The sequence below is a fragment of the Sus scrofa genome, chromosome 13 (assembly GCF_000003025.6).
Source record: "Sus scrofa isolate TJ Tabasco breed Duroc chromosome 13, Sscrofa11.1, whole genome shotgun sequence".
Lineage (NCBI taxonomy): Eukaryota > Metazoa > Chordata > Mammalia > Artiodactyla > Suidae > Sus > Sus scrofa.
Window position 1 is genome coordinate 144,254,432 of NC_010455.5, and position 26,378 is coordinate 144,280,809.

At 39.9% G+C, this 26,378-nt stretch overlaps 1 protein-coding gene across 6 annotated transcripts in view; it reads left to right on the top strand.

Annotated features, from left to right (window-relative positions):
- LSAMP (limbic system-associated membrane protein) overlaps positions 1-26,378 on the top strand; it is a 628,666-nt gene that overhangs the window by 578,911 nt on the left and 23,377 nt on the right. For 2 of the 6 annotated variants that reach the window (XM_021068417.1, XM_021068418.1), the window contains exons 4-8: positions 5,445-5,579; positions 15,031-15,151; positions 15,591-15,739; positions 22,385-22,420; positions 26,326-26,352. In XM_021068417.1, the coding sequence (XP_020924076.1) occupies positions 5,445-5,579; positions 15,031-15,151; positions 15,591-15,739; positions 22,385-22,420; positions 26,326-26,348 (464 nt within the window). In that variant the 3' untranslated portion in view covers positions 26,349-26,352. 6 annotated transcript variants of the gene reach the window in all.

Genomic DNA, 26,378 nt, shown 5'->3' on the forward strand with positions numbered 1-26,378 from the left:
AACATAAAGGCTCTCAGGTGGGATATGAAGCTGAGAAACAAAAATTTCAAAGGATCTGGAGAGAGACATGGCTGGAAATATAAACAGAACCTCATCACAGGCATTTTTTTTTCCAGACTTCTTGTGTTCTTTCTTCCTTCCTTTTTTAAGCACGTTTATGTGAAACCCGATGTGCAAAAAAAAAAAAAAAAAAAAAAAAAAAAAAAGTAGAGAAGGAAGCAAAAACAGGAACAGGTGAGTATGTCCTTAGGATAAAAAAAAAAAAAAAAAAGGAAGAAAACATGAAATGTACTGTAAGAACAGAAACTTGTTACAGCATTTGAAGTTGGCACAGGAAACTTCAAATGGCATCATTGATTTGCAATCCATTTTTCTTTTATTTTAGAGTTAGAATTTCATAGCTAGCTTTTGCTCACCCTCTTCACTCCTCTTTAGGTCATAGACTCACACAAACACACACATAAAAACACATATATCTTGCAAGACAAGCTCCACTTCTTTGCTTTTCATTAATCTGTATATGTGTTTGTGTATATAGCCAATGTGTTTACAGTCACTTGTAAATATTCAAATTTAGGTGGGGAAAGGGATGTCAACTGCATTTAAAACCCAACTTCCCTTCTGTAAAGTAATGCTCTGCAGAGATGTTATAAGATTCCTCTTAGAATAGTGGCAGGGAGAAATGCTTCATCCATTTCCTGACAAGTAAGAATCCTTGAAATTCTACGTTTTTTAAGTCAGAAAACACTAAAATTTAACAAGTTTTCTAAATTGTATTTTCTATGTTTCAAATAAAGGAAAAGAAAGCTGTCATAATGATGATTAGGGTAGCAGTTTATTTTATTTATTTATTTATTTATTTTCTTTTTAGGCCTGCACCTGCAGCATATGGAAATTCCCAGGCTAGGGGTCCAATTGGAGCTGCAGCTGCCAGCCAAGCCAGAGCCACTGCAAAGTGGGATCTGAGCCGCGTCTGTGACCTACACCACAGCTCATGGCAACGCTGGATACTTAACCCGCTGAGCAAGGCCAGGCGTTGAACCCACATCCTCATGGATACCAGTCGAGTTTGTTACCACTAAGCCTCAAGGGGAACTCTGCAGTATCTTTTTTAAAATTCCAAGTAGGGCACAGGTTTTCATACCCTGGAAATTTTTCAAAAATAGGCCTGTTGCGTTTAGTGAGCAAATATTAGTTAATGCATATGCTGTTTCCCAAAAGTTAGAGTGAATGGTTATAGGTACATATAAAGAGCTGTTTGTAAGTTTGCCCTGTGTGTGTGTGACAAGGGTGGGGGAGAGAGAGGAAGAAAGATAGAATGGGAGAGAGAGAAGCACCAAGGAAATGTATTTCATTTCAGTGGGCTACTTGCTTCCAAATGCCTGGTGAACCTTGGAAATCTAAATAAATCAACCTTTTGGACGTGAACTCTGCAGGTTTCAGCAAAGCATGGTCCTCTGAAGGCACTGTATTCAGAAGATAGCACCTGGCTTAATGGGAGCTGTTCCTGACTGACTTGCTGCTACATTAGGGAGTACAGAAGAGAACACTTTCCTCCTGCCATTAGCTTGAGGCCCTTCTCTCTGACTTATGAAGAGCTAATATGTACAACTTGAGTAAACAGTGGCTAAGAGGGGATATGCTAATAATGTGAACAGTTGGAAAGGTATATCCACTGAGGAGGACGGGAAGTTATTTCGCCTGGTAGCTGAATATTGCCAGGAGACACAGAGGCACATTAAGCAAAGGGAGATTGAAACTAAACACCAGATCCCAGAATAAATACAACACTCGGCGACGTGAGCAAGCTTGTGGAAATAGGTTGAGATGTTTAAAATACCAAAATACTGAAATTTGCATTTCAAGTAAACATTATACAAGGGCAGAAAATGAAAGATAGGAGCAAGAGAAGGGCCCATGTTAGTTCTGGCCTAAGAATTTTCTTAAGGTTGAGTGAGTATAAGGAGATGGACCGAATCCCTGGGTTGAGAGAAGCTAATCAGAGGAAACTGATGGGATAGGAGAAAAAGGGCCTTGATGGGGATAGACAAGGGGGGCCAAGGGAGAAGAACAAGAGGATCTAAGGGCACCTTAAAATTCTGTGACTCAGGATTAACGTGGTGAATTCCATGCCTTGAAACAAGAAACTGAAGCTGGTCAGATGAAAGGAATGGCATTGTGCCCATTTCCACCTGGAGGTCTGCTGGTGTCTCCACACCTTTTCCTGAAGTAATAAATCCATATAGCAGGCACATCCTGGGGTCATGCCCCATGCAGCCTTTGAGCAGCAGAGGACTCAGCACACCCATCCTTGCCCAGAGAAAGGGTACTTTGTTAGGATCATTAAAAGGGAGTGGATTTATAATGCCAGCTTCTGTTACAGAAATACCACCTTTCAGTATTCATTCTCTTAAGCTAGAAGATGTGTTCAATCTGACTGTAGTTTTTGCTTATGTTTCTTCATTCAGTTCAGCTAACTCAACAAACATTTATTGAGTAACACATCTGTGCCAAACCCTGTGCTGTGCATTGGGATATTGCAAGACGTAGTCTCAAGGAATCGACAATCTGGTTCTTTGGTTTCTAGAAGTAGAAAAGTGCCCATTTCCCTCAAATCACTGTGGATCAATGAGAAATGCTTGAGTGAACTAGGAAAGATTATGTCTTGTGGGCAAAAGTCTCCTGTGGGTGCATAAAAAATAGACAAGAAGTGCCAGGATAAGAGTTTCAACTGAAGAGTCCAAGAGATAAAGGAAGGATGACAAGAAGGGCCCGGAGGTGTCATTTAACATTTTAAATTCCTGTCAAGAGTGCTGGATGGGGGAAGACCATCTAGTTTCTCTTCCCTCTCTTCGGCTTGTGTCTTGAGGCTCTCCCAGTGGAATGAACCAGCTGTGCACATCATATGCTGGAGACAGAGGCGGCCAGCAGAGGGCAGGAGAGGTATCAAAAGAGTTAGCAAAAGTGGCCTTGCTGCCTTAGGGGTGGGGAGTTTAGGGGAAAACTCCTCCTTCATCCTTAGGTGGTATTGGGAGAAATTCTTTCTAGAGACATGAGGTTAAAAATTCATCCCATGAAGATTTATTTTATTCTCTGCTTATCAGGAAAATAATGAGATGATAAATACTTATGCTAGTATTCATGTACAAATCTTAGGTCCGAAACCCAATTCATATTACTTGCTTTTCTCTAGGTAACCTTAATGTTTACCCTCATAGGCCCTCCCAAACAGGGAGGGCCTTGATTGTTGCTAAAAATCATCTTTTCCTCTCCTAGAACTGGTCTATATCTTTTAGAAATTCAAAATGCTAGATAGGGCTTCGTTACCTTATTTCTGGGTATTTTACGGGGAGTGAGGGGAATTCAGTGCGGTTAACCACCTCTAGAAGACTATACTCCTTCTCCCTTTCTTCTGCTAACACCCCTGTACCTACCTAGAAATAATGTTGATGGATGAGGGAGCAGAGCATGGCAGAAATCCTAAACCATTCTAAACTCATCTTTAACTCTTTTTTTCATTATAACCCACCATTATTCTCAAAATCAATAATGCTGTCTTACTGTAAATTCTACCTTTGCACTCTGGATTTTTAATAAGCTCTCTCCTGTTTTGGCCTGAAATTGTCAGCCTTGCCTTTTGTCTTCAGGGTATTTATTTTTAGCCAGAAGATTCTTAGCATTGCTTAGTTGGCATGACTCTCAGTTCATAGTTACAGGTTTTCAGGAAAGACCTTTTTTTTTTTTTTTCTTTTCCCTCCAAGCCCAAACTCTTCCCATCTAACCCAGTGAAGTGGACTATCGTCCTCTTTAAGATTTGTTTTCTTTCCTACCACATTCTACTTCTGTGTCATGAGAGGTCAAGCCTGACGACTTACATGACTGTGGAGAAGAGAAAAGGTGGAAAAAAACACAGGCAGGAAGAAAATAGCCTCTTGTAAATAATATGCAGCTGTGCACTTACAGACTAATTCTAAAAAGGTTTCACTAGAAGCATGTGCTAGATAATGTGCAGGACTCCAAAGCAAAAACTTTTTATTTAACTATTGCCTTTTTGTTGTTGGGATTGAGGAGTTTCCTCAAAATCATCAATATGACAATTGACAGATTTGAAGCTTGGTATTCCTGACAGTTGCATTATAGAATGTTATCAAAGAGGCTGTAGGTTTTATTGGGAGCCTAGTTAACAGGCTTAGCTGCCATATTTAGACAGTGAATTTGTCTCTGTGCTGAGTGTCTGCTACGTTGATTTGGCCAACAGGGAATTTCCAAAAAAGGAAAACAGCTTGTGGCATTTGAGCAGAGCTATTAATTGGTACCATTTAGTGGAGGATGACCAGGAGCAAGTTTGCTTCCTGGTGGCAGGACTGTGTTCTTTAGCACCCAGCTGCTGCTCTGTGCTCTGTCCTAACCCAACAGCAGGGGGGCTTATAACTTGAGGGTGAGGGGAGTTGCAATTAGCTAAAGTCAGTAGGCCTTTCCAACCAAGCTCAGTCCCCTTTCCTCCTCACCTTCTCTTACCCCTTTTTCTTTTCCTCCCCTTCCATTTCCTCTACCTCTTTCTCTCTCTCAATCCTGAAATAAAAGTTGTTTAATCAGGGAAATTAACAAACCTGCCCATCTTGATATTTCTTTACAAAAATGCACATATCCAACTTTCTGTAACTTTCCAAAAAGGGACCTTCAGACCCCCTAAGCCCCATGAGTTTAGCCAATATTTGGTACTTCACCCTCCATCCTCACGTGACAAAGTGCACTACCAGCAGCACATTCTCTAAGAGCTGGTCCATGGCCTGAAAGCCTCACCAATGATGTAGTTTGACACTGAATAAGGAAACCACAACTGCAGGACAGAGTTTCAAACGTGACCTTTGTGAACAGAATTCCACATAATCTGGGGGAGAAGAGTGACAGTTTCTCAAAAGGAAGCCACTTGTCCTAATAGCAGCATTGGTTGAAAGAGTGCTCTGCAGCATGGGGTAATTGATGATGTCAGCACTTCAGTGGTTGCCCCTCTGAGCCCTTTACAGCTTTCATGCACCTCCCCGCAATCCCCACTTTGCTCTAAGCCTTTAACCAGTGACTGATAATTGTAATGTCTAAACACTCCAGCTTCTTGACTCTTGGTCAGGACATCTTTGAAGTGGGACCTGTACTGTCCCCAGATTGGGCTAACCTGGCATTGCACCCCTGCTATGCTCTTTTCTCTCTCAGATCCTGTTTTTTTTCCCACTCCCCTACCATCTTTTCCTGCAATCACCTCCTCCTTAATTATTTCCCCTGGACTTTTGTTCTTGGGGTCTGCTTCTATAGAACCTGACCTCAGACAAAGTATATTGTCAAAGTATTGAAAAGCCATGTGGATTTATTGCTTTAAAAAAAAAAAGAGGTGATCTGCTGCATATTATAAACTTAAAAAAAAAATCACTCAAACCTCTATTTTTCAGGAAGAGAACTTGAAGGAGAAGAAGAATATCTGGAGATCCTCGGCATCACCAGGGAGCAGTCAGGCAAATATGAGTGCAAAGCTGCCAATGAGGTCTCCTCGGCGGACGTCAAACAAGTCAAGGTCACTGTGAACTGTAAGTATGACAGGAGCCAGCAGGTGCCATGTGCCCAGGGCCCACCTCCCTCTCCAGCGAGCTCTAAAAATCCCCTTAGCAAAAGAACATTGCATTTCAAGCAGATGCCCCTCTGGTCAGGGATGCATATTTGTACTTTGGACACATCCAAGGGCAGGACTTGGCCTTTGAATTTGATAAATCAACTCTACCTTCTCTAAATATATCCTGTAATGCATTTAACAATACACTCTGTCTTTTACTCATACTGTAGAATTAAGAAAACATGATCAGACAGCACTAGCATTTTCTGGCAATCATTATTCTGGTCTTTGTGGAGACCAAGGTCATACCACTTTGGAAAAGGCAACAATTTATACTTGCTTTAACTGGAATTTTCATCTTCATGCATTGTTTGTCAGGAGGGACTAATTCAAGATCATATTTTATCCTCTTCTATTGAACTAATTGGCCTTGGGGACAAATTTAAGCCACTGTGGTCAGATACCATGTGTCCTGATGGCTCCCAGGGGTTCCTGATAAGTTAATACCAGTTATCTATTTGTCCCAAAGTATGGGCATTAGAAAGGAAGATTTCACCAAGATGCATAGGTAAGTGGGCATACTTTGAACTTCTAAGATGAAAGGATCCTTAGATGTAGTTCAGAAGATGGGGGTGGGGGGCGGATCCATATGATATGTGTCAACCCAGCAAAGGAATAAAGAGAATTCGTTTACCCTGTTCAGTTAGGAGTGACTTTCTGTATCATTCAAATTCAAGTTCCACATCATATAACTGTGGCTAGTGACAGGGACAAAGGGATGTCCTGACAGTTCTTCCCTCCTGTGCATTTAACACACACATACACAAATGCATGCTGCACACACACATGTACACACGTATGTGCATATAACACACATACACACATGTACAAAGGTGCACAGACACATGTGCATGGATGTTTTAACCCTTATTTGAAAAGATGCTTTGGACAATGATAAGTTACTTCCTGTTTTAAGCCTTCCACGCAGTTAACCTATGTGCCAGTGATTCTGTATTAAGTCCCTAGCAAGGTAGATCTAATTGACTCCATTTTAGAGTTTGAAGTCCAAGAAGGTAGACTTGCCTTTCCAAGTGACACAGAAAGAAAGTGTGAAGAAAGGGATTCAGACTCTAGCCTGTTCGATTCTGAAGTCCATGCTCTCAGAAGAAAGAGGAGGTTTTTTTTCAGCTCTCAGTACCTACTGTGTGCAGCATTGACTAAGGGATTTACATCTGTTATTTAATTCTCACAGTAAACTCATGAGATAATCATCATTAGTCTGACTTTAAGAATTTGGAAACAGGAGTTCCCATTGTGGCGCAGTGGAGACGAATCCGACTAGGCACCATGAGATTGTGGGTTTGATCCCTGGCCTCGCTCAGTGGGTTAAGGATCTGGCATTGCTGTGAACTGTGGTGTAGGTCACAGACTCAGCTCAGATCCATCATTGCTATGAATGTGGCATAGACCAGCGGCTGCAGCTCCAGTTAGACCCCTAGCCTGGGAACCTCCATATGCCGCAGGTGTGGCCCTAAAAAGCAAAAAAAAGCATTTGGAAACTGAGGCATGGGGAGTAAGGAATCTTGCCTTGGGTGACCTGGTCTACACTGGGCTGCACTATTTCCTATGGCCATGCTGCAGCCTGGTGACCTTTGGAAACAGAAAGAGAAACCCCCTTCACCCCAGACCTAGAACAATCCAATAGATTTGATTCTGCCATAGCATTTATGACACTCATTTCCAAGAAGCAAGGGGCTGCATTTGATGAGGTCTGAAGTGCTTTTATCCTGTTGCTGTCTATGATTTTTTAAGTAATAGAGTTTTGAAATGCCAAGATTACTATTCTTTTCCAGTCCTGGGTGTGTTTCAAAGACACATTAATGATCTCAATGTTATAAAATGCTTTAGGACCTTTTTTTCACATGAAAGGCAATTTTCCTGGTGTTTATATAAGTTTATAATTAGGTTAGTTGGCTTCTTTTATGTACACACAGCCATGCCATCATCTTCTACCTCTTCTGTGACTTTCGGAGTTAAGATTTTATTTTCTCTTAATTGACCTTCATCTTAATTAGATTTCTGAAAGTCCAATCATGGAGTACATAGAAAATATTTATGCTTCCATTGTGTGAAACATCAAAGCGGTCCGCGTTGCAGATGGTTCCCAAGATCAAAGCCAGCCGCCTGGGCCCTGTTATTATTAGCGCAATTAGCCTGACATTGCTCCTTCTTGACTGTCCCCAAAGTGTAACTTATAACAGAAGAAAATACTGATAATTTTCAAGAAAAGCCTTTTATTAAAATGTGAACTTTTCCTAGTGATTAGTGAACCACAGAAGAATATGGACAGAGCCTCAAGATTCAAAAAGACATCTCATAACAAATTACATGGAAATCTATAATGAGCTTAGTCAAACAGCCAGTTAGGATAGACCTAGCACATGCTAGACCTTGTAAAAATTGCTCTGTAAATGTTAACAATGAATAGGTGAAAAACTCACAGGTAAACTCTGCCTTCTTAACATTTCTCCAAACTCTATGAATGATACTGGTCACAAATCAGGAAACATGCTCTAAATAACTTTCCTTTGGAATCACCTTTTTACCAACACATTGTAAGCTGTGTTTATATTATATTAAAACAACTAGGCATTATACCTGTTGTTCTATTCAAACAATTCACCCTACTTAAATGTAGTTGTATTAAGTAGATGAAGTCTCCAAGATTAAATTACAGAATAAGGTCTGTCTGGCTAGAAAAATGCATGCAAACTGAAAGATTTCCAATATCACCTTTGTCACTTCATATAAGCCTGCCTATTATGAAAATGTCCTGTGATTTAAGCTGATTCCCTCTTCCTTTTCAAGACACAAGGTTTGGAATTAGGTCAGGGGATCAAGATGGCTAAGATAATTAATGTCTGAATAGGTTATCATAATGGAGCAGAGCCAGAGTACCACTTAAAAAACAATCCCAGTGTTGGTGATTTTCTTCCACTAGCATCTCATTGATTCATTTACTCAATTGCCAGCAGATGTTTGTTGCAGGGCACTGAGAAGCCTGAGCAGTAAACAAAAGAGACAGAACAGTTCCTCCTGTTTAGCCCACAAGCTGGATTCTGCAGTCTCTCCTTCTTACTTCTCTTGAATAATCCTTCTCCACAGTTGGTCTACAGCACTGTGCATAGCCATCTGACATGTAAAATCTATTTTCTAAGTGGTAGGAGGTCCTGGAGTTTACAGAAGCTAATTTATTGACCTGAAAGCTCTTCAACTAAATAAGCTTAGTATATTTTTGTACAATAGGCAGAACTTCTGTTTTCTTGTAACTTACAGTACTGCTGCCAATTTCTTCCAGATACCAGCCTAGGGACAACTGTCCTTTCATGTATAAGTTCTAGGTGTGATCCCTCAATTTCAATTCTCACAGTGCATTAAAAGTAGCTACTTTTGGGAGTTCCCACTGTGGCACAGCAGGTTAAGGATCCAGCATTGTCTCTGCAGCAGCTCGGGACACTGCTGAGGTGCGGGTTTGATCCCTATGCCAGTACAGTGGGTTAAGGATCTGGCATTGCTGCAGCTGTTGCATAGGTCGCATCTGTGGCTCTGATTTGTTCATTAGTCTGGGAACCTCCTTATGCTGTGGGTTTAGTCAAAAAAAAAAAAAAAAAAAGAAGAAGAAGAAGAAGAAGAAGTAGCTACTTATGAATTTTTCTTATCCTGGTGTCAGTATCTCAAGGATAATGTCTAGTACATAGTAAGTGTAAATAAGGACTTGATTTTATTTAGAGGTTCTTATACTGGAAGCTTTTCCTATTCCTGGAGGAATCCTCAGAAACTGCCCCAGCTCTCAAGCCTGTCCCCCACCCAACTGACCAACTAATATTCCTTCCTTCTGCTTTCCCACAGACCTCTCCAACTAGGTTCACATGGTCACTCTTTGTAACTTTTTTTTTCCTTCTTCTTGTCTCCCTTTGAACTCAGCTCTGCCTCAACCCTGGTGTCCAGAGCTAATCAACCCAACATAGATGCTGGGGAACACAATACACTGGCATTTCTAAAGCTCACTCTTACATTTGCTAGCCATTTAATTTAGAGGAAGCCAAGGTTAGCCACCTTAGAAACCAACAATTGGGACTTGAGACAGATGTTGTCTCTAGATAACATGTCTATATTTTAACTGGACTCTTCAGTGCTTTGAATCAAAAGTTACCTAATATAAAACTTTAGGAAAATAACTGCTTAATTTGGAACCACACTGCGTGCCTTCTCTAGTTATTCATGGCTATACCTCTCCATTCTCCATGACAACCTTTAGTTTATTCTTTTATTGGGGATAATAGCAATAAAGACACATCCTAATGAATCTACTATGGGATCATCAAAGGAAATACTCTGTAAGAACCTGGAGTACTGCAATATTCTACTATAACTTTGCAATGCGAACAAGAACCATCATTTTCTGAGGAGCTTCAGAGTACCAAGACTCTGTTAGAGGTTTTGTCTGTTCATTGTAATCATCGCACAAATAGTGGCCAACCGAAGAGGTAGGTGTATGGGTCCCAGCCTGCCCAGTAGGAGTAGTATTTACTTTATCACTGACATTGTTTAGTATGTTTGGTTTAATATTGCTGGTACATGGTGATTTAAAAAAGAAAACTGTAGTTTTATTATTGTTGTTCAATTCTTTGGAAACATTGTCTTTCTTATTGCCTATGTCCTCTGCCTTCACTCCGTTGGCCCCCCATCACACACTAACCTGGGAGATAATCAAATCATCTCCATGCAGAGGATCAAAACAAAAACTCAGAGAATGTAAGCATTCTCTGCCACAAAATCAAATAACCTGAGAGAGGCAGAGGTGAGATTCTGCCTGAGTCCCAAAGCCCTCTCTCCTTCTAAGAGACCATGTGAGTAATAATAATAAAAATAAAAAGTGTAATTATGTCAGGTGCTCTTACATGTGATATTTCATTTGACCTTTGCATCAAACCTGGGAGACAGGTACACAGGTGCTATCTATACATTTAAAAGTAAGGGTCTCCAGGAGGTTAACATGTCACCCCCAGGAGGTAACACAGTCAGAAATTGAGCTCACATCTCCTGATTTCCATTGTGGACTTATATCCACTATGCCATTGCATGTTGTGTCATTTTTGATACCTTGTAATAGCAGAAATATATAACATTTACCTTTTAAGCCACCAGTGCTCTCCCCTAAATGGAGTTTTTCCTTATTAGGAATAGATTTCTCTCTAAAGGAGCTCATTCAAATGGAAGCACAGAGAGTTCAGAACATGGGCTTCAGAACATGGGTTCCAGAACATGGGTTCAAATATAGACTCCCTCAAATGCCAGCTATGTGAACTTGGACAAGTTACTAACCCTCTGCAGATCTGTCTTCTCATTCATCATATGGGGCTAATAATCCTTACTTCCTAGGGCTACTTTTTAGATGAAAAGAATGAATAAGGCCTAGTAGAGTGCTGACACATGCCAAATGCCTATAAATGGAATGTTTTATCAAGAATTTGTTCCTTTATACTATTATTCCAAACATTAGGAAGATTAAATGAATGATATTCTGTGTGTTAGGTCACTGTTATTGTTATCCTATTCATTCTAATTGAAAGAGTCTTGTTATTGTTGATGTAAGAACACCTTTATTAATATTTTCAGAACCCAGAATTTTAAAGTAATAAAAACTGGAAGAGTCCTCTGAGAGTTGTAAGCTACTTCAGAGTCACGTAAAGAAAAACAATGGACCTCTGTGCAGCATTTTTATTAAGCCACATTTTAATTATAACCATATTTTGAGCAAGGACATCTATTATTTTAATGATACTAGGCATGCAACAGCATGATTTGCAGGAACTTTTCTTAGCCCCACCTATACAGAATTCATTTACAAATGAATTTTGAAATTTCATTCCAATAAGATATGGAATAGACTTGCATCATTGTGTCATTTGTCATTAACAAACTCTTCATACATGTGTCATTGTCTGTGACTATTCCTTGAAATAAGAAACTTCCTAGATTTTCAAGGAAAGGAGCAAGTGTTCAGCCTTTGTAATTGACCAGTGTCACCCTGTCCCAAGATTAATGCATTTAATTGTTCAACCCTATTTCCCATGCTAACATCTCTAAGGAGCTGAGAAATAAGTAAAGGAGACATATGGGAAGCCCAGTTGCCCCCCTGTGTTGGAGATCAGGATGGTCAGAGGTGGTTGCTTAGTGTGGCCGACCTACCTCCCCAGTCATGGCAGCCCTAGATAGGGACAGGCCTGCCCACATGAGAGCAGGAAGAGGAGAGCCCATGTAAGACATCAGTGTGGAGAAGCAGAGAACCTCTGCTCCCTGCTAGAAGCTTGGTCCCAGAAGGAAGAAAGGAAAGAGATGAGGCAAACATCTCTATTCTTCCCCAGTTTTACAGTTAGAAAAATCATTTCCCTGGGTTCCAGAGCAAGAAGGTTTACAAAATAAGCTCCTACCCCATAGAAGGAAATGTCCAGAGTGAGGAAGAACCTGCCCATAAAACTACAGCCAGGACCTGTGTTCCTGGTCCCATTGAAGAGGCTGGAAGGTCTGCACTGTGGATTATTAGGTTGAGGTGCCCCAGCTCTGAGCCCCAGAGGGAGGTGATGGAAAATGTAATGTTTGGCCCAGGTTGGGGACGGTTTATCACTCTTAACCATGTGGCTCTGGGAATACAAACACTGGTTAAAATTTATTATACTAGTTGAGAAATTGAACAAACCAATAGGATCACAAGCAAGATCATCTCTCTGGCCAACATGCCAGAGAGATGGCATTGGATTGTAGAGTCACTGGCAGTTTAAGAGCCTAATACAGTGAAGAGGTGAGGGCAGGAAACTAACATGTATTCAGTGGATAGTATCACTTAGATGCTCAAGCCATAAACTTGGGGGTTATCTTTGACACTCCTCCTATCCCTCATCCTTCAGATCTCACCTTGTCAACTCTGAGGCTCCTGTCTCTCCATCTCCAATCTTCCCATTCCCTTCTAGCCCCTTTATCGCAAACCTAGGGAAGGCTGTCTCTGGGTTCCTTTAGCAGTCTCCAAATGGACCTCTCTGCCACTGGTTGCAGCATTTTATAGATGAGGAAATTGAGGCGATGGAACTCAGTTCAAAGTACTGAACTCTCTAATGATGAAGGACAATGAAGGACAGAGAATGGATTTGACCCCAGGTCTATCGAACTTTAAATCTGAGCTCTTAACTTCTAACTGATACCCCAACTCTATACATATATCTCCCCCATCCACACCACCACCACCAATTACTGCACTATCCATTGAACTGATGTACTCTAATGAGCTATATAACCAATCATCGAATGAAAGAAATTTAAGTGAAACATCTGTGGTCATTTTATGCTAACTTCTCCTTTTAAATGCTCAAACTGGTCCAGGCCACAGTTCTGGTTAAGAGAAGAGTCAAAATCATACCTCTGGTGTCCTATTTCTGACTGTTTAATCCTGACTCCCAACCCATGGAATAGATAAATGAAATATATAACAATCAAAGGGTTAAGGGTTAGAGGAATTATGGGTATGAAACATTTGGGTCCTAATGCTATTAACTGCCTATTTGTGAAAAACAGGCAGTTTTGAACAGAATTGGATTTTTGTTTGTTTGTTTGTTTTGGTTACACCTGTGGCATATGGAAGTTCCCTGGGCCAGGGATTGAATCCTAGCCACAGCTGCAAACTATGCTACAGCTGTAACAACGCTGGATCCTTAACTTGCTGCCTCGGATCAAACCCGCGCCTCAGCAGCAACCCAAGCTGCTGCAGAGACAATGCTAGATCCTTAATCTGCTAGAATTGGTATTTTTTTAAGCTGGAAGGAAAGCTATATAGATTGTTAATGTGTAATTCCTTCATTTTACAGATAATAAAACCAAGGCTCACACAATATGTAATGAGAAGTTCACACAACCAAGCAGAAATTAAATTCCAGAACTCCAAGTTTCCAATCCAGGATTCTTTCCATTCATCATGTTGCCTTTTTGTATCTATACAAAACTGAGCAGATAAGTCTAAAACAAAACAACAACCACCACCCACCCTGGCATACCTGTTTACACATGGTGCTTATTCAAATGTGCTCTACCTCCACCTTTCTCTGACAGTGATTTAAAGATGTCCTAACTGATGTAAAAATGAAGTGGGAGAGAAAATTGGAGATGAAGCTGATGCTTTTGTACATTCTTTTTAACTAAGAGGATCCAAGTCTTCCATAAACAGAAAACTTGGGAAATAGTTTTGAATATGAAGACAAAAAGTTAAAAATAAATGAGCTGAACTAGGTACTGAAGAGCAGAGATTTCAATGAATTTTGTATAATAGAATTCACTTTATTAATTTACCTAAATAAGCTTTTTTCCTCTATAAAATATAAACAGATGGTTTGGGTCTTTTTTTTTCCATATACACACAGCCAAGTTGCCATTTTCTGGCAAATGACATTTGGACAGAAAAGTCTTTATCTCCTAGAGGGTCCATAACTTGAACAAACATAGCACCACTGAGCCAAGAGCTCAAGCTTGCCATCCTAGCTCAGTCCTGTGGACCTGTAAACACTTGCTCCACTTTCCATAGGTTTGTTTGAGAGAATCATGGGAAATTAGAATGTCAGATGTGTTTCCAAGCTGATTTCAAGCCCATTCCAGTTTTGTAGGCTCAGTCCTAAGCAGAAAAAGTCAAGTGCACAACCGCGAGAGAGAGTAGAGGGCTGATATCCCAGGAAGGTGATTATGCACCACAATAGACTTCAGACTGCACCCTCACACCTAAAAGCAAAATTTACCAGGGTCCTGGCAATAAGGGAACACAGAGAAGGGAAAAAAGGAAAGCAGTCATCTGACATTGGTTTGTTTCCCTGAATTCCTGCAACAATCTCAGGCTAAGCCTGGATTGGGAAGACTTTAGTGCTCTGCTATTTTCATCAGACTTCTTACCGCCATCTCCAAAGGTAACAATAACAACGATGATAATGATGACTGTGAAAAAGAAAAATGCTCAAATTATGCATTTAAAATCCCAAGTCCTTTAGTATCACCTCTTAATTTATGAACAGGAAAGAAACTATGCAAATATTACAACCTATGGTTAGAATAATGGATGGTCTGTTGGAGGAGGGGAAAAGAAATCCTAGATTTCATTTCCATAGAACCCTATGAAGCATCCCACTTAAGGAAGCGAAGTCTACAGTTTCATTAATCTCTTATTTTTATTTAGTTTTCTAGTGATCCATTCCATTAGGCCAATCACATAATTCATGTAAATGGAGCTTTAAGACTAGTCCTGTCCTGCCCCTCTCCAATTAGACTGTCCTTTTAAATCCCTTCTGGAGCATTGTCCAAAATTCATGCAAACTGCTTGTCTGTCCTTCCTACAGATCCTCCCACTATCACGGAATCCAAGAGCAATGAAGCCACCACAGGGCGAAAAGCTTCTCTCAAATGTGAGGCCTCGGCAGTGCCTGCTCCTGACTTTGAGTGGTACCGAGATGACACCAGGTATGTGCCAAGCCTGGCAGTGGGGAAACCAGGAGCCCTAAGGACAAAACCAGACCCAGCTGCACCTATGTAGGCCTATCCCATTCCCTCTTACTTTTCTAAGCCTTTTACCAAGGGCTTTGAGGCCATAGCTCTTAGACTGAAGGCCCAAAGCACACAGGTTAGGTGCAGAGTGAGGCAGGTGGTTCAGTGGGCTATTTGCACCTGCGTGTCTTTCTTACCTAGAGCAGAAACCAAAGCCCAGTGGAATTCATCCATTCCCAAGTCTTTTCTGTCAGTCAACTTTGATAATGTGGGATTGTGTGATTCAAATGAAGAATCGAGCAGGGAAAATGAGCTCTATCTACTTCCTTTCTCTTCATCTTGATGATGGAAAAAAAGTTTCTACACTGAATTTTCACCAGTGTTTCTTTTTACCCTTCTGTCTTTGAACTCTTAGGATAAACAGTGCCAATGGCCTTGAGATTAAGAGCACGGAGGGCCAGTCCTCCCTGACGGTGACCAACGTCACTGAGGAGCACTATGGCAACTACACCTGCGTGGCTGCCAACAATCTGGGGGTCACCAACGCCAGCCTCGTCCTTTTCAGTAAGTATGCCGAGCAGGGCCCACTTAGAAGGACCAGGTCAGTAGAGTTATCTCATGGAAAATTCCAAAACCATGCTTTTATCTATCACTTTGCTGTACAGTGGAAATTGATAGACCATTGTAAATCAACTATAAAAGAAAATATAAAAATCTTAAAAAAATTTTTAAAGTAAGAAAGTTAACCCACAGGGGAAAAAAAAAGTAAACTTATACAAAAATCAGAGTGTAGCCACTGAAACAAAAACACAGGTTCTCAATTCCTATGCCTAAGACAAGATTTACAAATGGAATACATTTTGTCTCTATTCTCCAGCTTGCTTTTGATAACTGCTTTGTTTCTTTGTTGTTTTAGTTTTTGGTTTTTTGTCCTGGTTGGTTAAACTGTAAGAATATTCAGAGAACAAAAATCTCTTTGGTGATGATCTCTTTAAGGAGCAGAGATGATGTAAGGTCCTGGAAAGCAGATAGCAGTTGAAAAATGGCAGTGATGGGAGTGATTGAGAAAGAAATATTCAGGGAGGATGGGTAAGGTGCTGGGAGAAAGGAGAGACTAGAAAAAGAAAGTGTATTTTTAACAACACAAGAGGAAGAGTGGAATGAATGATTAAAACATAATATAAATCTAAAGGAGGAAAAGTGGTTGCAGAAAGGTTTCCAAATGACAGCAGGAAACATTACTTGTCTGATATATTTTTGGAAGAGGGATGGAGTGGTGAGAGGAACAAAGCTGCCTTTTCTGAAGACCAAACATCCTCAAGGAAGAATAAGGAGGGGAAATTTGTTTTAAGTTACTGGTATTAATAGGAAAGTCCACCTTAGGGCCTTTTCCTGAAAGAGCATGTTATAGTCAGATATCTGGCCCCCTGCATTGTTAGCCCAGTAGCCATGAGCATCAAATCAAATGCCTCCTGAGAAACAGAAGTATCATGAGAGTGAGCAGGAGAAATTATGGCATTTAGAATAGGAATACATTTATCAGAATAAGTAAAACAAGCATAAAAGTTAGTGCATGCTGGGCCAGAAAGTTCATCTTGACTAAAAGGAGAAAGTCCAAAGAATTCATTATTATTATTATTATTTTGAAATAGCAAGCCACTAGGAAGTTTGTTTTGTGGTGTTTTTCCCCACACAGGCTCAGTTGGAAAATGCAGAAGTACTGTATACAGGAGAAATGTCTCCATCTTATTCAGTTTAGATGAGCCTTCAAGAAATAGATTTTTAGGAGAAAAAAACAATTTAAGTGAGAGTCCCCTTGAAATGTAGTATTAAAGCCATTTTAAAACTGTTCAAGATCCAACTCTACTTGTAAAAAAACACCACAAACTAGTCTAAATTTGGCCTTTAAAACTCCCATGAACTTCAGTCTGTAAGTTTGATGGTTACAGCTATACTACAAGTGCTGCATCAACAAGTTTAAAATTCATATCCCTGTTTACTTGTCTCCAAAGACCAAACATCAATGTTCTTTGTTTAAGCTAGAGACATCAGTATCTCAAGACACTTGAGAAGATATTTATTAAGAAATGTGCTTACCTGTTTCATTCTTGATATTAGGGATTCCATAAATAGGGGGAAAGACAGCCTCAACTATGAATTTGAGATTCTGACACATCTAAGATGAGCTGGTTAAGTAGAACAGTATAAACTTAACAAGAGGTTTTACAGTGATTAGAAAAGAGAAAATAGGATAATTGGATTAGTTGGAGAAAGTGAGCAACTATAAATTTGCATTAAAGTGTCTTTTTTCTTCCTATCCCACCCAGAATGAGGACAGTGCTAATGATATATGTCAAATAATAAATATAGACTGAGAGAAAGGAAGGGAAAGAAGAATAGAAGGATGGAATAGGCTCCATGGTAAGCTATTTCCCACAGGTATGAAAAAAAAAGGGGGGGGGGGGAGAGAGAGTGAGAGAGAGGAGGCAATGGAGAGTAAGGAAAGAAAAGGGAAAAAGAAAAAAAAAGTACATGTGTGAACGGATCGCCCATCACTTAGATTCCAAGTAGATGGGTTTAATGAGAAGAAGGAAGACATTGTTGGTGGCGGTACTTTTCTGCAAAACAGGGTCGGGAGGGGAGATATGCTTGGGAGGGGTGGCTTCGTCCAGCCCCTGTGACAGAGAGCACAGTGTAGACAGCGGGGTGCTCTGCTGACTCAGCCAGTCCAGAGCAGACGAGGCAGCTGGTGAGCTACTGCCAGCCAGAGGCAGCAGCAGGTAAAAACCCAGAGCCAGAGCCCCTGAAGTGTTCGCAGTTATCCATCTACACGGTGCATCAGCACATTTTCCATGTCCACTGCAGTGACATGTGCTGACTTGGTGTCCAGTGTCAGTTTGCGGTCATCTTGTCCACACCACATACGTACATATCTTCACTCTCTGTTGGAACGCTGATCTCCAAAGGGGTCAAAATAACTGAATGAGAGTGCAGGAATACCTTGTATCCTTAGTAATATTTCCTATGCCAATGGAAGCATTCCCTTCTCATTTGTGTCCTCCTCCCATCATTCTAGCATTCTGTTTGTTAAGGATCCTGATACCTTAGTCTATATATCCAAGTAATGCCTCTTATATCTTTTTCTTCATCCTGGGCAAAGTGTTACACTATATCATTTCTCTGAACACATTAATCCAATGATACAATATGTACAGGCAAGGATTCATCGCCTTAGTTTTTGTGATGTGGGAACATGCATACATGGGTAAAGCCTTGGACTTGAAATAATGCCAAGAGACATCCATTGTCAGCACATGTAGCCTAACAGATTCCATGTATCCACACTGGTGGCTGAAGGGCACCCACTAAGGAAACCAGTCTTGTTTCCTTGCTTGCACTGAGTTATTTTTATTTATTTTTATTTATTTATTTTTAGGGCTACACAGAAGTTGTCAGGCTAGGGCTTAAATCAGAGCTACAGCCACAAGCCTACACCATAGCCACAGCAACACAGGATCTGAGCTGTGTCTGTGACCTATACCATAGCTCCCAGCAATGCTGATCCTTAACCTACTGAGCGAAGCCAGAGATCAAACCTGCATCCTCATAGATCCTAGTCAGGTTCGTTAACCACTGAGCCACAACAGTAACTCCAGAGTTATTTTTAAAACCACAGTTAGGGAGGAGGAATGAGGGAGATGATTTTAATGGCATCACTTCTTATCAAGTGAGTACATACAGAGTAGCCTGGCCATGTGCTAGACCCTTAACATATGTGATCTCCTTTAACCATCAGAGCAACCTTATTAGGCACTCATATCTCTCCATTATTCAAAGATATTAAGTAGCTAGTGCAACTAAGTTAGTCTGCTGGAATTTAAATTCAGATAATCTCCTTCCAGGGTCCAGACTATAGACCAACACATTACCTAGATTTCTATATGTAGGGAGAATATTAGGAGATGTAGTTTAGAAGTGAAGAGACATTAACTTCTTTTTCCTTGACTTAATGAGGTCTTTTCACTGACCAAATATTGTTATATTCCTTCCCACCCAGGGGCACTGCTTCTGCCACCTCCCATCCCACTTCCATTTCCATTAACCCTCACAAGCCTGCGTCCACTAGATTAGTTAGACTATTAGTTTATCTTTGACACACTGAGATTTTGAGCAAATAGTCCAACCTAGTGCTCAGCTTTTTGCCCCAGGAGGGGATTATTCAACATGTTAAAGAAGAACAGTTCTATTGATCAATTATCATCTATTTTAGAGAAATGTGTGGGCTGGTAAGGTATTTTGAGTCTACTGAATACAAAAGAATAAAAATACAAAGAAATCTATCCTGAGCTATACCACACCCGTGTGCAGGAGGTTTTCACATTTTCTTTCTAATATTAAAAGATCATTAACTTGTAAACCTATACTTGATTAAATTTCAAGCACTACCTAAGCAACCCAGGACTGGAGAGAGCCCTTAAAGTGAGGACCTCTCTGCTTCTTTAGAAGCCATTTTCAAGTTATTGTCTTTGAGGCCCAGCATTTAAATATAAACCACTTGATGATACTGGTTAAGACTTGGCAAATCCTCTTAACCAGCTACTTCTGGATGCCACATAATAAAACAGTTTGAGCAGTTATTTGAATACTCTCCACCTATAATTTGAAAGACTAGCTTCATAATTCCTTATAAGGGCTCTCTGTGGCTACAGTAGGAAATAGAGGGGCACTTGGACTAGTTTTAGATTTAAGAGTAGGCATTGAATACTGATCTTCCAGAAAGACCATTGATTATCTGCAATAATTGGGAAATTATTGGAAAATTAAAAAAAAAATCTGAGTTAATACATTACCTCTTTATATACACTCTAACCTCAACCTCATTGGAAAATTAAAAAATGAAAAAAAACCCTGAGTTAATAAATTACCTCTTTATATACACTCTACCCTCAACCCTAGCTTTTGTCATGTAGGTGCTTTTAATTCAGAGGGTTTTCTTATGAAACGTTAATGCCAACTGAACAGTTTTTCATGGTGTCCCAGCAGAATCAGCCAATAATACCCCCATCCCATTTAGCAGACAAGAAACCAAAGCTCAGAGTTAAGATATACTCAGAACCACAGCAGATAGTATAGGAGTCAACCTTAGTGTTCTGTTCCTAAGACCTTTCAATCAGTTGCTAAGCTATGTTGACCCCCTCAAATATGAGCAGCCAAAGAACAGCACATAGCATCAAAGTTCCGGCTCTCCCCTACTTTTGAATATCAAAAGTTGAAGGTACCTTTTTCATTTTAAGTGGTATTCACTTTATACTCACACAGGAGCCCACAAACCCTGGCATAAACTACAAAGTACAACGGAATGGTGGAAGAATAAGGATAGAAAGCTGGGGTGGGAAAGCATCTAAGGAGTAAGAAGTCAAGAGGACGGAATTAAGAGAAGGGCTAAGAGAGTGATGACAGGGTGGAGCTAAGATGATAATAACAAGCTGGGAAACAGTTGAAGAGGCAATGAGAGGAGGGTGGATGAGATGGTTTAGCAATATAAATGGTCGTGTCGAAATGAGGGCAGAGTGCATTTACCCAGCTGTGAACAGTGTGTTGAGAAAATATTAAGCCAAGTCATTTAAATAGTCTGAATAATAATAGTAATAATAAAATAAAATAGAAGAAAGAGAGTTTAATATGGGACAGTGGTCTCCAACTGCTGTATAAATGCTGAAAGCAATTTAGCTATTTATTTTCAAAGCGGGAAGCTTAATACCAAATAACCAGTGGTGGTTTTCAACATTTTTCTCCTTGACACATGTGTAACAAAGACACAATTGTTCACTGTGCTATTATTGACCTGTTCCATCTTAATGCATTTAGGAAAGTTTGCCGTTTAAGCCACTACTTGCATCTAAGCTAAAGGAAAGCTCACTCTGCAAGGAAACGGTTTTTCTTAGTGTCCAGATGTATTGAGTGCCCCAATTCCAGGCAAAATCTACTCTCAGTTTATGATACAAGATAGAAGGCATATCTGATTTGAATATGCAGATGTGCTTTTCTTTTTATGGTTTTGTTGTTGTTGTTGTTCCTTTTTTGGTTTGTTTTTGGCCTAGGCATGCAGTGGCTTGATGTGGGATTTCAGTTCCCAGACCAGGGATGGAACCCGGGCTGCAGCATGAAAGCGTTATTTCCTAACCAGTAAACCACTAGGGAAATCCTTGGCTTTGTTTTTTTGTTGACTTTCATTTATCACTGGTCTTTATTTAACCAAGCTGCTAGGAGGAATATAGAAAATTATGCGGTGATTATATTACATTATAGGGCTTGGGGTAGCAAGTAATACATCCCATCCCTAATGCAACATTGTACCTTTCTGAAAGGGGCTCAAAGGAGGACTTAAAGCTAAACTGGGGTTTAAATAAGACAAATAGAGGAGACCTTACAACCTGAACTCTTTCGGCATGTTCAATTTATGGTCAGTCACTTGGGGAGGGGACTGAGAAGGACTCATAGGTTTAGAGCTTAGTGTTGAAAAGAAAAGCACTTCTTGTCACTTAACAGGATGCTTCGTCTGACTGGTTCATCAAACCGAGAGGGTGGGATTAAGGAAGGAAAAGACTAAAAATAAAGTATATTATGCCAAGAACCTTAGGATCTTGGCATTTTTCTTTCACTGATGTCAGTAATATGGAAGAAAAAAATCTGAGCAAAAGTGGAATTAGTATTTACCAAAATAAATTTTCCAGTTGATTGGTTAAAGCTGATATGAGCTGTAAGCCTTAGAGAGAGGAAAAGAGTCCTTAGCTATCACAGGTTCATCTGTCATAAGTTAAAGAGCCCAGAATCAGGACCAAGATGCGCATGACCTGAATTTGATCACCATTAATTTAAACACTTTCAACCCTGACCCTTCAAAAAACCTGTAATCTCGATGGATTTTCCAGAGGAAGGTAAGATCCTATTTGTCGGGTTATTGTAGTAGGGTGTTATCTCCTATTCTAGTTAATTTTTTTCAGGCTTTGGATTTTAAGTTTTACTAATAGCTCTCTGATAATTTAGTGTTACTAGAAGGAGAGACCAATGATTTACGGGTGATACAGTTGTATAGGCATGAAAATTTATCTGTTTTGTAATTGTCTGAGTAGCTAAACGTGTGAGATGTAACTACATAAGTCTCTCTGTATACATTCTCCATGATGCGTACTATTTTTTCCCCTTTAGAGCGTGTTTTACCCACAATCCCCCACCCCATTCAAGGTCAGTATGTTTTTTATCATCGTAGCTCTGTTGCTGGGTCATTCTCCATCATCTATGATATGCAGAGCATACAAAGGGGGAAACACATTCAGAAAATTCACACACAATAAGAATCATTTTTCTTGCTTTGAACTTTTACATAAAGTCAATCTGTTGCCCTCATGCTAGTTGAGAGTCAGCTGATAGGTTTGTACCTGTCCTAAGATCAAGTTGGTCAGTAACTGGGGAGACAGTGCTAAACTCAGAAAGTGATTTTTTGTTAGTACATATAGAAGTAACTATGAACTCACATATTTGGAATACAGTGAGTTAAGTTCTATAGCTCATAAAAACATGAATCCTACTGACCACCTACTTGCAGGCTTATACAATCCAAATCTGAAGTCATTGGTATTACTTATAAAAATGAATTTATCTACTACCAAAGATTGAACTCATATGTCTTAAATCTTGGCCAATTTGGGGGCTTTTCCTTTTAAACATAGCTCTTTTAGAAAACACAAATGAGAAAACAAGGTAGGCATTCTGTATTCCTTTTCACAGGACTTACCACACACTCACATTAAATTTTGCCTCCTACATCACATTTAGATGCAAGTTGCAGCCCCAACCTTCTAGCTTAAGGCTATTTAAAGGCAAATTGGCAAATAAAATTAAAACAATACAAAAACCCTGAAATGAAACCAACCTACCATTGAAATTAAATTCCAGAAAAGTGATTTGCAAATAACGCTCAAAGACTTGAGAAAAAATGGAAAGTAGGCCATGTGGGGCCTAGTGTGGAAAAAATAAATCCAATTAAACAAGATTATCGTATATACTGTAAAGGAAATGTGCTCAGAATTAAAGGTACAAAGCTGCTATTTTATAAGTTTGAAGATGGATCATGTTTCATTAACACTTGTCAGAACTAAAAATTAGACCAGAATTGAGTGTAGATATGCAGAGTGTCAATAATGCAGTGTTTTGCATATGTATGTATTCACATAAATGCAAACTTACTTTAATTATATTAGAAATGAGGATTGCAAGGTTTCAAGGATCAGCTAGACAGCTTAATGAAAGAGTTATTCTTCAATTTTAAGTACGGTCCAAATTATATTTAGAAGAACTCTCCTGAATAAAATTCTTCCCTAAAACATTGATGAAATCTGTTTCTTATCTCAGCCACTAAAAATAAGATTGTTAAAATGTGGCTGTTTTCCAGACTTGACATGAAACTTAGTGTTCAGGGAAAGTATCCCATTTTGAATTCCTGACATGCCACAATTATTTTAAGACATTGATCTTCTGGTGTTGCTGCAAAGATTGACACCATTTTATCATGTTGCCATCTCACAAATATCTTGATGTGACAAACACACACATACGCATTTCTCCCAGTGGATAACATTTTCAAAGAAGTCATGCTCCATCCAAGATGAGCTTTGTACAGTGTGACTGTGACTCAAGGTATCCTTTGTGAATGTGTTTTTGCAGCCACAAACCCAAATATTTTATCTGATCATTCTTTATGACATATGTAACATTGAACAAAATGAAGCCAGACACTGTTCACAAGGACAGCTGTTTGATATTGAAAAACAGTCTGGACCAGGATGGAGCATGTGGGATTTGGTGGAACGTGATATATTCCCACAAACAAAATTGTTGATTGGAGAATGACCCTAATTTGATTTTATAGTTGTAGATAGACTATAGGTAGCTTCCTTAGATGCAGTAGTTTTAGAGAATATAGTGTATCTTACTACTAATACTTAGGACATCTGCTGGTAGAAATTGAAGAGCTGTTAGTTTTAGAGAATATAGTGTATCTTACTACTAATACTTAGGACTTCTCTTGGTAGAAATTGAAAAGCTGTTCATGGCAACTTGGGATAGCAGGGACAAGAGATGATGATAGAGGTAGTGTGCTCTTAAGTTCCCTGTCCCTTACGAGGACTTTAATTTCTAGAATCAAATCTCTTTTCTCCCCTTCTTTCCAATCAAGATGGCAACCCATGTGAAAAGCAGTTTCCTGTGGGGGAAAAAAAATGCTAACATGGGGATCCTTAACCTTTTTTATCATTCCCCTTGAGTAACGAAATATCTAAGAAAAAACGTCTGCTCCCTGTGGTCGGTCATAACTATAGCATAAGACACCTTCATTTAATTAAATATTTTATATTGTCATCATCTGTGTGGAATCCTACCTTTCAACCCTAAAGCGTTAAGATGTCCATAAGCAGATGGTTGATGCAAATGGCTTGAAGGATTTTGAACCACTTAATTTCCTTAAGGTGTTTTCAAAGGAGAACAAAGTCCCAAAGCTCCTTTTCTGTCATCCCATCATTAAAAAAAATAACTTTCCCTTCGATTTGCCAATAACAGAAACACATGTTTCATTTCAGCTGCTTCATTGTTAATATCTCTCACTGGAGGGTCTCCCCTCCTACCCCCACTCTACATGGTTCATCAAGCTGACTGGGGATAAATAGCAGAGTCGCAGCAGGAATGCAGTCCTAAACCCCTTCAAGCTGTGATTAAACAAAAACAAGGCTCAATAAATCAAATGTATTTCCCTTGGGTTTCCTTCATCATATTGCTTGATTTTCTGCCGTGATAATAATAATTCTGGAATTACACCAAAGGATAATTTGTATTGTCTGTGGCCTATAAGAAATTTTCGAATTTCCTTTCCTCTTATACCAAAAACAAAACAGAAAAAAACAGAACGAAAAAAAATCAGTGTGCTTCCCCGCTCCTTAAAGATAGATGAAAGATATATATATATGCATATATACATATATATATATAAAACAAATAATGTGCCATTTTATCTGTTTCTGATAGGTGTTTTTTTTTCCATTAATGTTAATTTGGTTTTATTTATTCTGAAATTAGTCCTGAATTGCATATATTTGCATAACGACCCCTGATTATATCCCCGCAGAAAATCCACTCAATTGTAAAATGAGGAGAGAGTCAGTGCTAAATGTCTGAGGCAACTTTCCTCACTTTATCAGGCTCAAATCATTTCCTGAGGCCTCTGAGTACTGAGAAATGGTAATGCTGCTCCTGCTTCTTCCCCATGAGCTTCCTTGTGCACAGCCCCTCATGGTGGCTGCACACCAGAGTGCCTCTCTGCCTCTCAGATTTAGAAAGACGGCAGGTGCAGAGTGAGGTGAGGAGACCAGCCTCAGGAAGTTAAAATGAAGGCGAGGAAAAGGACAAGGACAAACCACCATTGTGTGATTCTCACCCTCAAGCGGAGAATTCCCTTGAGCTCCTGGCTCTCTGGCCAACCGCAATCAGCCCGTCCTCTGATCCCTGCCACTTTTTTAAAAAAGTAACCCTGGAAGCTGTCTCCCCTGTTTGCCTCCCATCTGATTCTTTATCCCAAGTGAACAGCCTTTCCATTCACTAACCCCGTGTGGCGAGTGGGTTTGGGAAATGTTGTGATTATCTTCCAGGTTCAGGCACTGCACTGGGTTTGTTCACAGCTGCTTGCCATTCCGTTGCTGTTTTTCCATTGATAAAACACATTGCACATGGCTGGGTTTGCATGATTAATACAGCTGTCTAAAGCTCTCTCTGAAAACAAAACAACCCCTACTCGCACCTCCCACCCCCGCCAAATTAAAGTTTAAAAAAAAAAAATTTAAATCCAACCCACAAACAAACCAGGCTTGCAGAAATCTGCAGTCTGCCTGGCCTGCTTCCTCCTGCAGGCCTAGCATTAGAATGGCCAGATTCTATCTGCAGAAAGAGAAGGAGGTGTCCCTGCCCTCACCTGGCACTCCCAGGAACAGGGTGTCAGTTCAGACTCCACTGGCATAGAAGGAAAACTGGGAGAAAAATCCTAAAAAGATCCCATGCTGTGAAGGTGACTGGACAAGACCTACAGCTTCATTTATTTTCTGTAGGATATGATCCCAGCTATCAATGAGAAGGTACTTCTTTTCAGATCCTTATTATA